Source organism: Rhopalosiphum maidis, chromosome 1, assembly GCF_003676215.2.
Source record: "Rhopalosiphum maidis isolate BTI-1 chromosome 1, ASM367621v3, whole genome shotgun sequence".
Classification (NCBI taxonomy): Eukaryota; Metazoa; Arthropoda; class Insecta; order Hemiptera; family Aphididae; genus Rhopalosiphum; species Rhopalosiphum maidis.
Genome location: NC_040877.1, coordinates 42,952,774 through 42,967,305, shown reverse-complemented (window position 1 = coordinate 42,967,305; position 14,532 = coordinate 42,952,774). Strand labels below are relative to the sequence as shown.

At 33.1% G+C, this 14,532-nt stretch overlaps 1 protein-coding gene across 3 annotated transcripts in view; it reads left to right on the top strand.

Annotated features, from left to right (window-relative positions):
* Nucleotides 1-14,250, top strand: part of LOC113549815 (formin-like protein 8) — a 41,466-nt gene extending 27,216 nt beyond the window's left edge. For all 3 annotated transcript variants that reach the window (XM_026951285.1, XM_026951286.1, XM_026951287.1), the window contains 4 exons: nt 1,186-1,981; nt 6,579-6,801; nt 13,600-13,766; nt 13,876-14,250. In XM_026951285.1, coding sequence (XP_026807086.1) covers nt 1,186-1,981; nt 6,579-6,801; nt 13,600-13,763 — 1,183 coding nt within the window. In that variant the 3' untranslated portion in view covers nt 13,764-13,766; nt 13,876-14,250. The remainder of the gene's footprint in view (nt 1-1,185; nt 1,982-6,578; nt 6,802-13,599; nt 13,767-13,875) is intronic.
* The last annotated feature ends 282 nt before the right edge of the window (nt 14,251-14,532 follow it).

Here is a 14,532-nt window from a genome sequence, read left to right as displayed (position 1 = left end):
TTACATTGTATACGCAGACGCACAAGGTCGCGATCGACCACCAAAGACAATAGAAGAAATCAATTTAAAAATATCAATAATATTATGTGCCCGTCGAGCGTCCGTTGATCGATACGATCGAATAAAAATGATTCCCAGCGCTATACGTGACGTCTGTTTTTCTTTCTCACGCGTTATTTTATCACACTTAACTTCAACATAACAATAATTGTTTGAATTCATGAAAAAATATTATATTTGCCAAACCGATACCTATGACCGTTTTACGCACCCTAAATCTATCGTAAAAACCAGAGAATCGTGCACACCCCGTGGCTTTCTCTTGTATGCAATGTATAATAATAATATGTACGAAAATCTCCCGAGTCGGCGGGGAATTATTACTTCTATAATAAAGGTCGAGAAGTTTTTATGGTTCTGTTTCTACGAAAATCATCTCTCGATTTTATTTTACCCTACTATAAACATCATCTATATGAGATGTTATCGGCGTCAGCTAACAGAGTACCCACATCACGTGTGCAGACGCCCGTTTTGTTAACAAGACATGAATTGATATGTTATAGTATATATATATGTGTGTGTGTGTGTGTGTGTGTGTGTAGCTGCAGCAAACCCGACATTCCTTTGTATTGTTCGACAAAATTGACGGATAACAATTACGGGTTGCTAATTTTTTTGGCTCGCGTTGAAATATATGTATATAGTAAATATACTTATTTAATCATAATTTGAGATGCATTTTTATCGTTTAAACTGTGTATCGATTTGAATTCCGACATCGAAAAAAGTACTGTACGCTTAGTAATTTATACGAGTGACTTCCATCACACCTCAAAAACGTACCTGCGTATGTACCTTATTGTGATTTACTCGCACGACGCGTATAAACGGTCACTGAAATTCAGAACTTTAATTCGCAAATCACGATTGTTTATTAGAAACGATGACATAGGTCATGGCGTTCACACGTAGACAATTTTCCGTTGGCACTCCAATATCATCTGCACGTAGCCCCAACGTGTCGATTAATGATATTTAAACGCTGGCGTTTTACTATATTATAATACAATACCTTCTATATTATGTATACGTATTATAATGTATAATGATGCATGCGAACAAATGACTGTTGTTGACGAATTATTTTTATCTGACTTGTATATCACGTGATCTCGTTTCCAGACTCAGCTGCAGACCTCATTCGTTCGCCGTCAGGCGGTCCGCTAATAACGCACCTCGGCGACCAACGCGTTGCAGTGGTGACGACACCGACGACGGTTACAACGACGACGACGCCGACGACGACGACGACTATTACAATTGCAGTCTGCTGTTGCAGAACAAGCCTAAGATGCGATCGTGCCGGCGGTGGTCACAAGCCGACTCGCTCGCGTTGGACACGCCGCCACTGACGGCCAAAGCGTTCAGGATTGGAGGTGCCGTGTCTACGCCAGGGCACGGCGGCGGTCGCCAGCGGTTCGGCGGCCCGTCGTCGCTGCAGCAGACCTATACGCCGCCGCTGCGGCAGACCTACACGCCGCCACTGCAGCAACAGTTACCGTCCTTGCAGCCACAGTTACCGTCCCTGCAGCAACAGTTACCGTCCCTGCAGCAACAGTTGCCGCCCCGATCGTCGCCGCCACCGCTGCCACCGCCGCCGCTGATGCACAAACCACCGCCACCGCTACCGCCGCCGCCACCGCCGCCGCCATCGTCGGAGAGGACCGTCGCCGATCTTCCCGCCATACCGGAATCGTCGCAGTGGGACGAGCAACGCGGGCGCCACCGCCGCCGGACGCCAGAACAGCAGCAATCCGACAGGCTGGAAAGGAACGGTTCGGCGAGGGTCAGTGGCAGGAACCCGTATCGCACGTTCAACGGGAGGGCTGCGTCACCGGCCGGCGCCACGACCCTCGGTTCCGGCAACGGGGTCAATGGCGTCGTCCCGGCGGGCCATTGTCAACGCAACAACCCTCAGGTAAGATTTGTTTCTCAGAAACGTCGTCTCTCATCAGCTCGTCTTTTGAAAAACGTTTCTACGTGTGTCTATTGCAATTCGTAATAGGTACGTCTCTATAACGATATCGTGACATATTCTTGTACCGAACGACACGTTTTACTTTTTAGTGCCCTTCGATTTTCGGAATGTTTTAAAAACCTGTTTGGGTTCATAGTCATAAGTATACATTTTACACGATTATAATACTTTAACGGTCTTATTTTTTAAGCGCAGGGGGTGGGAAATATAAAAGAATTTTTTTTTGATCCAAACCGTGAGTCTGTGACCGCGCCATAAGGTCCAGCCGCTCTTTTGATTTGTGATTCATTCGATCGACGAGGGAACGCTGAACATAAACTTTTAGTACAATTTTATACGTCCCTATTATTTACCACGCGCACATGTGTATTGTACACACACAACGCTCTATACAGGGCGGCCTGCCGGGGAAACGTATACCGTAATATATACAATTATATTATATTATCGTACCTGTACACGTAGGATTATCACTATACGTTTAGAGTCCTTTTTACGATACAGCAAATTCGCTCGTTTACTCTCACAAAATTAGACGAATAAGGTGTTTTCTCTTTCTGTTTTCATGCGAACAAAATAAATGCGACACGATATATTTTTACACGTGACGTGAAATTCACACGAAACCTCATCTAAGCCGTCTTGCCGGTCGTATAAAACAATACGACAACGCGACTATATTATATACAATATGTGACGACGACGACGGATGCGGTCGCGAACTGATTTTATAATTTATAGGTGCTATATACATTCGTGTTGTTTTCCGTGTATTATTATAACACTTAGTGTTCACTTGTGCGTACACAGTTCAAGGTTTTTTGTACACAGTTTGGTGTAAGTACAGCAAGCTACTCGATTCAAATGATCATATACCTAATATATTGAAAATTTATCGTGATATACTTTACGACAATACTTATGACGATGTCAATGTACACGATTATTTGTACAATAATGTTATTAGGCTTGCGATTTGTTAATATTTATTTACAAATTAATTACGAGTTCGGAGTATAGAACTTTCAGAAATCTTACGATCAGTCGTTGCTATAATTCTATTAAACAACAGAAACACGTAATTTCATAAACTAATATTATTTTAAACAGGTTAAATATTCGTTTAATTGAAATATTTCATTTCAAATAAGTTATGTGTCATAAATATAAAATGTCCATTACATTGTTTCAATGTACTTACATTCATCAATTCTAATTTATTCTTTTATAGTTTTATTTCAATAAGAAAAAAATGCAATCAACTAGTATAATAATACTAACACACATTTCTGAAGGGTAAATACGCTTGTTATTTGATCGATTTTTGTTCAATTTGTTTAAGGATAATTAATGGACAATTAAGATGTCCAATGTCCCCTTCAAATACGTTATCGACCCCTCTCCTCTATAAAATATTTGTTCAATGCAGTGGGTACTATTTTAATAATTAATAATTGGAGTATTCCATTCTTACACGATGAATACTTATTTTTCAATGATAAGAACTAAAAAACTACTGACTACACGCAATGTTAAAGTGTTAAACCAATTATCTTTAATTGTAATTATTGCAGTACCTAAGTAAAATCATGTCATAGTTTCTTAGAACAAAATTAAGTAAACAATAATAATTTATTCGATTTTTAATTTACTACTCATTACTTTATTAATTTACTTAGAATAAATTTAAAAGAAAAAAAATTAAAAATTAAAATTATGAGTAATTTTCAAACGACAATGTTTCGAATTGTTATCTAAAATTTCGAATATTTTCATTAATTTATAGAAACTTGTTTCTAAGTTTTTTCGGAATGTACGGTTTTTCTCTGTTTGTCTACTTATACCATTTAAATTAATAAAACACATTGGTGATATTATATATCTATAGTACTGTATTAAATTTATGTTACTATAGATAGTAAATTTATAAAAAAAAAAATTTGAAAATACTTTAATAATAATATAATGTAGTGGCGTATACTATATTATTATTTATAATAATAAATAAAAAAAATAATAATAATAATATATTTTTATTTTTTTTTATTTTTAATACATTAAACTAAATTATACAAATATTTGCTGTTGAATCAATTATTTATTTGTATTTTTTTAAGGTTATTAAAGTTTAAACTAAGCTAACAAATTCTTTTTAGTTATTATCCCTTTCCACATTAATTATTATATTTTATATTTTATATTCGAAAAAAATGAAGAATCTATAATTCTTAAGATATTATTAAAAATTATTGTAGTTTTATATTATATCATAAAAAAATTATTATATATATGCCATGCAGTTGTACGTGAAATACATTTATTAATAACTGATAATAATGTACCCTTAAGTATTTTATAAAATATCAGTAAAAACTTTTCGGATAACAACCTAATGGCTAACATTGACATAATTTATTCAAATGACATTTGATACGCATATTGTATCTAAATTGCATACAATATATTTTAATACTTAGTTCTATAGATATTATATTGAATTTAAATATATTTGAACAAAAATAAAATATAATACACAAGTCACGTTTTCTTGTGGTTATTTTCTTGGGTTTCGTTAGATTATTGATATTCTTTGGTTATGAATAGCTATGATAAATATATTCATATTATTATTTATTCTTATATGACAAATCGTGATGTCAATGTTACAATGTGTGATCTAAATCGTTATCTACAGAAACGTGGCTTGAAAATATAAATGCATTGTTAGTATTTTTGTATAACAGGTGTTATTATAATAATAATTTGTACCATTATATCCTGTAATACTCGCATGCTATAGCTCTGTATATTAATTTATTTATTGTTCGTAGTCAATTCAAATAATATCGATAAAATTAAAAACAAATTATCTATTTTACCACATAGCATAATTTTTTTTTACATTTTATTACTTAATTTTTCAATAAGTACCTAGGTAGTAATTACATATTAATCTTTTAAATTTAAATATTTTATTTATTTTATCTTACCGTTATCAAAAATTATTACTACCAAATTTTTAACGTGTGAAAATAGTGTTCAAAGATTATTTAAATTATACCTTTAACAATACTTAAAAAGAATCTTTCAAATTAGATTTTTCACGTATAAATCCAAGTAAAAACTTCAAACAGACAACAAATTTCACAGTTATTATCTTTTGTATGCAAGATTAATTACCTCTTTACAACTCTGTAACTAAAATATACGTAGGTAAAAAATATATTTATGTCTTTTACCAATTTACATTTTAAAATTAAAAAAAGAAATTACGTATTCAAGTTGTAGTAGATGTTGACATTTAGAAAAAAACTGATTTTATTGGTAAGACACCTAAATAGCTATATCATATTTTTACACAACCACTGCATAATCACACAATACTTGTAATATAGAATGCATAATCTTTTACATAGGTAAAAAAAAAAAAACAATAATATATTTTTACACTTTAGAATGTTTAAAAGAGTAGTTGAAGTTTCGTATTAATAATTTGCTGTATATATAACGAACATTTCGCATAATTATTATGTTAATCGTCTCCGATTTATATGATAATTTTTGTATTTATACTATACGGTACTCATATGTATATCATCAGTTTAAAACATTATTTATCTACAATACATATGAAAATACAAAAAATTACCGATTAATATTTCACTGCAGACACAAATTTAATATTCATTGTTCCTCACATGTATAATACATCATGAATAATTTCCACTCAACGAATACAAACCCGTACTGTCCTTTATTTGTATTATTCGTATAAACAATAATATATTATATTATTTTGGCGTAGTATCATAAACAGTAATACAATAATATTTACCATGGAAATATCGTACAAAGTATTAAAGTACACACTATTATAATAAATAAATAAATAACGATAATATTTAAATACATCCACTAGTAACTTCCTCCGTAGAAAAATACAAATATGATTACTCACTCCTCCCAATTCGAGCAAGCGCACATACAATTTATAAGCTCAATGCTGCAGACTGTCAGCATTGAGCATTATAATAGCATAATGTACCTATATATCGTGCGACACATAAGGTGTAAGACACATTTTAATTCGACAAATAATTAGGTTAGCATTGCTATAAGTACGTATATATATATATATATATATATGCGCAACAGTAGTAACTATACAATAATAATAAATATACACCCACTGGATTCGCACGTATAACCTTCGCGGTCCGCGCGTCCTCGTTCGATCGCGTAATCCACTACTCCATATTGCCTATTGAAACGATTAAAACACTTTTCAACACCTATAATACATTGCATGTGAATTGTCTACGTAATAATAATATGACTGCCTATAGTGCCCGTGGTGTATTATATATTACATTGTACGACACGATTTCCGTTTCCGGCGACGAAAACCATAGCTTAAATATCATTCGTTATGAATTAATACAATACAGTAATACATCGTTGTTTAAAGATATTGTATAATATAATACGACAATATATTACGTCGACGTTATTAAGAGTATGTGTATGATGTCCACAGGGCGGAAAAAACGACAGCAATTGTTTCTACACGTTGCCGCGGGGCGGCGGTAAGGACGCGTGTTTCACGATAATGACGGTCAAGTTCCAAAAAGGCCCAGGCCACAAGTGCTTGGGCTTTAGCATCGTAGGAGGCACGGACTCGCCGAAAGGTACGATGGGCATCTACGTGAAAACCATATTTCCAAACGGACAAGCCGCCGATGCAGAAACGTTGAAAGAAGGTAATATTATAATTATTTACAATACGCCCGAGGTTTATATCAAACAACATTATTGATAGGTCGAATCATTATATGCGTTAAAGAATCAGTAGCGTCATTTCAAAGGGGAAAAATAGTTGCGGTCCCTTAAATGATGTCCCAATAACTCTAAGAGTCTTGCTTAAAAATTATTATTGTTATTATTACTTTCACAAAATACAAAATAAGAAATTCGTATGAAACTCAAAAAGTAATTCTAATAATAGTACATTAAGCCAATCACGCAAACAACTAGCCAATCAAATTACCTTTTAAATTAGCACACTTATATTATATTATTACCATTGATACCAAATAAACTCAGATGGTGATGATTCAAAATAAAGAATTCGTGAAATGTATTTGCGAGACTCTCCTCGCATCTGTGCTTTCCAACGTAACATCGTTTGTGCTTATATAACTCATACATACGTACGTATGTGTATTGGTCGCTTTGAAACGTATAAATTATAATATTGATGTAAGAACGAGCTCACGATAAAGGAAAACGAAAACCCATCTCCAATTATTATCTTCCTATGTATACATATAATATTATATCAGATCAAATACATATATAGATGTATTAGTTCGGTGCGGTCAAGGTAAGCAATATATATATAGGTAGGTACGAGTGTGTGCAACCTCTTCTATATATACATCGTCCACCAACCTCGAAGATATGGGCTAGGCGCTCGCAAAACTTTGCCGTCAAACCCACCTCGGGATTATATTAATATAGTAAATATATGTACATGTGCGATATTACTATATGTTATACCTACCTACTTATTACCACCTACCTACTGTTATCAAAGCAAATATCGTTTTCATTATAGAACTTTATCTAAAGTTTTCATTTTTATATTTAATACATCAGAATTATTCTTCGTCCATTAAATTTGCTGCAGGATTTGTGAGTTTAGGAGGTACAAATAACGTGTGTGTCGACTCGGTATATTATCTACGTACGCTACTCCTATAATCGCAATTTCAAGGACTGATATAAAATCGCAAACATACGCACACGCACACTCACAATGTTACCTGACACATACTATTAAACTACATAGGTATTATGTAGTGTCAATTTTTGAGTTTTTTACGAGTATCTATATTACTGTCTGCCGACATAAAACAGTAAAACAATTATTAACTGTAAAATAAAACTGTAGAAAGGATAAAACACTACACCGAGTATTATGTATATGTGATACACATATTTATTTTGTTTGGTATTAATTTTGTACTACTCGCGCTGAAAAAAAAAATAGCTTTTTATTCTGCATACGCTGACTACGATATTTCATCAGATACAATTACGCCGTATATAATATAATATTATATATGGCATTGCCATACTGATATACACCTTATTTATTTTTACAGTATGCTTTTGAGATTCAGAACTCTTATGAGGATAGTATTAGGAAAACTGCGTGTGTCTTTCGTAGATACTAAGGTACATGTTTACTTTTAATTATATCGTGTTTTTTCAAACGCATCTTATAAAATATAATAATATATCTGATACATCAGAAAAGGTGCATTTCTGTAAACACATAGACATCATATCAATATATTATATTCGATACACTGAACATAAAATTCAGGTACTTATTCCCATTACACCTTTATAATATTGAAGCGATGTTTTGTATATAGTAATTATAAAACCGGTAATATCATTACTTTTTTCTAACGGATCTCGTATAAAATAACTTTTATTACTCGATGGCAATACACACAGCACTTCTTGAGAATACAGCGTAAATGCGTCATGCGGTATTTTTATATTAAAATATTGTGTACATCGGAGATAAGTCTATCGATTGACATATTGATATAAGCGCGAAAAACCCTATAAAGCGTATCTCGTTAAATGGCAATAAAATTTGAACATTTTATTACGAATAGGCACAAGGTCCTATAACTAAAGCTTGTCTTATGTTAATAGCCAGTTTTCTGTTTTCGAATGGTACTATATGTACTAAGTTAAATTGAAAATGGCTCGTGGACATTCGCAGACATCGTTTAAGCTATATAATGTATTCGTTTCTGAATCCTTATAATTATATAGGTATATTATATAAGACATAAGTACTTATGTACATCTGCTTGAGTCTTCCCAATGATGCACGTACCTCGATGACGTGCAAAGACAACTACAAATAATATAAATAAATAAATAACCTCTATAAAATAATTATGATAAAATATGCATAATAGAATAATAGCAAAGGGCCTTGTGGTGTTTATACATAATGTAGTATATAATAAAGTAGGGTTCAACGGATAATATATAAAACGATTTAAAAGTCATATTATCATATCCACAAGCGGATTATATAGGTACACAGAATATCTAGGTAAGAACATAGTAACCTATACAGAGTGGCGCATCCGTATCAACATGCTCACACAAATATTGTATCCGTTAAGTATGCTTTTACTATATACAAATCCTGATTTTTAGAATAATTAAATATACTTAAACACAATATTTTCAAATACTTAGATGCTTAAACTACTTAGGAATGTTCTAGGGCGATGACAATTTTTTTAGTGAATATCACCCATTTTAAAATTGAACTGCTAAACAGACGGTTTTATTTGAAATATTTACTAATATAAATCATAATTCGAACGAGATATTAAGCTTTATATACTAAGGATAATAGTTCATGATTGGTTTAAATAAGATCTGGGAGCTTTGATGTTAGAACATTTTGATAATAATAATATTAATACACTAAATTTTATAATTTACGATTTATAAAAATTGGATGATTCTTATATCTATAAATACTATATACTAAATATTACTTATTAGGTATATTGTATGTGGCAGCATATCAATTATTTTAATGATTATTATTATTATTATATCTTCCTTATTATACTAGATGAAGTTTTTAATTATAAAAAACTTCGATTCACATACATAAACATTCTCCCCCCCCAAAAAAAAAGATATATAAGTATATCTAGTCAATGATTTACAAAAAAAGGCGAATTTTATTTTAAAAATTAGTTTTAATCACCAAAAATGACATAAACAATTAAAATATCTGAAAATACAGTTTTAAGTAAACTTTTAAATTTCAAAAGTCAAAATTTTAATAAATTTGGATTTGAAGGATAAAAGAAGAGTGATATTCATTGGTAAATCACCCTGTATATGGATACACTGCGAGACCTTTATAAATATTATGTTATATTTACCAAAGTTCGGTATTTACGGGTTAGTTAGGTTGCTATTATGCCAAAATTATGGATCCTTTCATCATGTATACAATAACCTGATTTAATCGTATAGTTTGAAGTGGAGAAATGTGTTTAAAACAATATAGAAATATCATATTGTTATACCAATATATTATATTAAATTCAAATAACAGAAGTGAATAAAGGACAGAAAACATTGCACTAACCAATGAAAAAATCATTTTGAACCAACATCGATAAATAATAATATACGATAAACCGTACTAAAGATGGAAAAAACTGCAGTGTTCAACCACTTGAACTATAAATTCACTGGAGACTATCGGAGAAACTACAGAGCCCTCTGAATTTAGTAAAATAAAAAAATAATGATGACATTAAATCAAATAAATGGTGTATCAACATTACTGAAAAGACTACTATAGAAGCCACTATATAGGTATTGATGCATTATATTGTATAAAAGTATTAGATCAAATTACGTCTGTAGGTCGCGTAAAACAGTTAAGTATACTTAGAACAAAAATAATATACTTGCTATTACACGGTACCATACGCAATTGTATTGGTACATACTACATATTATTATACATATCAGGAACAAACAACTGGCGGCTCGCGTTTACCATTTTGTCATCTGGTCCGAGCTACATTTTCAAATAACTTTATTCAATTTTAGACTTTTAGAGTTTATTTGTATTTAATTGCGTTTTTCTGAACGTATTGTTAATATAAATATAAAAAGTAATTGTTAATAATTGTAGATTTTAAATCGCATTGAACTTTTTGTTTTTTTTTTTTTGCTTTCTATACACTTTGACCCGCTAGATTTGAAAGTTCTAAAAATCGGCCTTCTATACATCAATCTTGAGATGCCCATCCCTGCTTCATATAAACGCACCTGTTCATCACGATACCGCGGTATCGTGCTCAACGACAATAATATAATAATCGTAACAAAATAGTGTATTCTATTATAATATTATATATTACATTAAACATATTATAACGCGCGTGCATCGGGTTCATTGCGCCGGCTGCACGTCCGGAGCGTCCAGAAAACCGAACATTATGAATCATCCGTCGTCGCATATTTTACAGGTATATAATATACGCGCAGAGAGTATAATATTATATAGGCTGCAGACAGCCGACAGGTCACAGGTATTGTACTAATGTAGGTACTACATATTAATATATATTATACGCATACGATGCAGTATTATGTATGTATGTGTACACAATGCCGAATGTATTTCGTATATTATACACGGAGAACGGACGCACTACACACCACACACACGCGCGCGCGCGCGACCGCCGCAGCACCGTATAATCTATATATTACAATATACACACAACAATACGATATGCGCGCATAAATAATTCATACGGTCACACGCGCGCGTTTTTTTCCTCGTAATTATAATAATAATAATATTGTATTATACGTAAGTTCGTGATAGGATTGTGCTGCAGTGTTAAAACGTCGTAACACGTACCTATCATTATTATACACATAAACTACAAAGGGCCGGCCAACCGCGGCGATTTTCCGTTTTCTGGCGTTAATTTAAAACGAGCAAACGGGATACACAACGCGGTGGTCTACACCGTGTGCCACGTATATAGACGTACACGGCACGCGTTCTGTATTATATCCCCGGGAATACATTATAATATCGCCGTCGTTCAAATTACAAATAATAATAAAAAATTTATACCGGTCCGTCTGTTCCGCAGGACAGATAATATCATCGCTTAAACGCCGATTAGTGATTTCCTCAGCACCGCCGTCGGCCGTCGCCAACCCGATCCCACTCGTCGACAACAGTTCAATAATATTATAATCCACTTAGTCCGATTAAAGCTACGGGTTGGGTGTAGACCGTATAGCCTATAGTATAGGTACGACACATCTCAATCATCCAATAAACTACGAACGGGTAAAACTTTTTCAAATGAAAAATTGTCGTCACGAACTCACCCGAAACGGGAAACGGAAAAGTCAAACGTGTTTTTTTCCCCGTTCAAACGATATACGAACCCTTCCCCCCGTCGCATCTAGCCGGCGTTGAACATTAAACTACGGCCGTAGGGCGTAGGTATTAAATTGCCAAGTAGTACGCGCATATATTATATTATTATAATACTTTACGACGAGTCTCGTCTATATATCGTATATTATTAGTCGTCTGAAACGCGACGACAACGGCTCCCGCGACGCGTTTATTACTGTCGACATTTTTTCCGCAAATCAGTTAAACGAGGACGTGAACAATATTTTAATATAACGAGGCGGTAATAATAGCGTACATTACGTTTTCCCGCCCTATACAAGCCCTTTATAGTATATTATATAATTATATACCACCAACGGCGTTTTGTAATTATTTTCAATTACATATATGACGAGCGAAACCCGTACGTATTATAAGTATACATACTGCAATAGATGGTAGTTATTATTTTTCATTAATTCATCCGGCCAAATCCACCTCTTCCGATAAACACAAAATTACGCGACCGTGGTCTCCACGTTAAAATATCATCGTCATTCGTCGCTGGACACGTGGCATACGGTTCGACCGGCGATTTATTTCCGATCGTCCTAAAAACCGGATGTGTATACACAATTATACACATATAATATATACTTAATAATAATGTAACCCCAAATAATAGTATCGCGGAGTAATGAATTATACGTATACAGTGCGCGACGTTAATTAAAATCGCGAAATGCTACTGCTGACTTGCGATCACAAAATTTATAGGACGACAAATTAGGAGGCGCACACGATGAATTACTACGATATTATAATATAGGTATGCGCGTACTCGGTCGATCGTGTAATCCGTCGGCGCGTTCCCTGAACATTATTTGTAATTCGATCGGTCTAATCCACACTCGTTAAATTAACTACCCGTGTGCAGGTATGATATAATAGTGATAATAACGATTATAACGTTGAACGTCGAAACTGTGCACAATTCACGCATTATGTACGCCCGGTAAACTGCAGTTATGCAACCGAGCCGTCATGGTGCAGTGTATTTAACAATAATATAGAGGAACCGACGCAGGATAAATTGGTCGTAATGGGGTAGCAAATTCAACGAAGGGTTTCGGCGCTTTACGTCCAATTTTGGAGCAATCTTTCAAGACTAAATTTTAAAACATAAATCGTTATGAACTAAAACGGGTACACTAAAAACATGATCGTTTTCAAATTCGTATACCCGCTTTTTTCGAGCAACGATATACGAGTTTCAAAAGCGATTCTTACAAGTTATACGTATTATATACTTAAAATATACATTAGAATTAAACATAGTATTCATAAAAATGTAGGAATTAGCTTTGAGTCGATTTAAATTCGCTTAAAAACAAATAAAATAATAAAAACAAAAAAATTCGCTATATATAGTCTGGGGCAGTCTGGCCATTCCCAGAGTGAAAAATGAATACGTAAATGTAAACATTAAACAATATTCTCATATCGTGCATATTATTATTAAAATCATAAAACTGTTTTTGTTATGTCTTAGGCGACGAAATTCTAGCAGTCAACAACAAGCCGTTGCATGGATTAAGTCATCGCGAAGCTATAGCTGTGTTCAAAGAGATCAAATTGGGAGAAATGGCATTACACATCGGTAGGAGGGTTCCGAAAAGAACTCGGGAATCGGTCAAGTCGATGCGAAGTCCTTGAAAAGTAAGCACATAGTTTCTCGTCACAGTTTTTAAAAAAAAATACCGATATACGGTGTACTTGTATAATTACATTGATTAGGATCTACACATCTTTTTTTTTATGATTTCAGGAAGAATATTTATCGAGATTCTCATTTCAACGGATGATGTTATTATTACTACTGTTTACTATTATCTATTATTACGTTTTGTACCTATACCTATAATTTTATTCTGAGTTATATATAATGTTTCATCGTTTAACCAATTATTATTAATTTCTTATTTTTACATACTATACGGGGTTGGCTACCGTGATTTCTCGTTTTTCAACACTAACTCTGAGTTCATAATATAATATTTTTTCATGTGCCTATTGTATCTATTTGAAAAGAGAGTAAATAACGGAAACCACCCTATGTATATAATATATTATTACTGTGTGTCTGTATGCATATGAATATAATAACTGTTACCAGTATATGTAAATAAATTATTCACAACAATTTGATATTGAGTCGATATAATAGTATGCGCATAATGTATTTTCGAAACGTCTGGACAGTGAACACTGAACATAATATGCTGCAACAGAACTGTTATTATACTATTTACTATTTACTATTTACTATAGTACACTCTGAAATAGTGAAATATTTAAAATACTATAATCAGTCCTAGACGACAAAACGGTCTCGAACCTTAGTTTGAGGCCACCGCAAAATTATCGCTCTTCGGCAATCCCTGTAATATTATTTAGTTATATATTATGATTTATGACGTTCCTG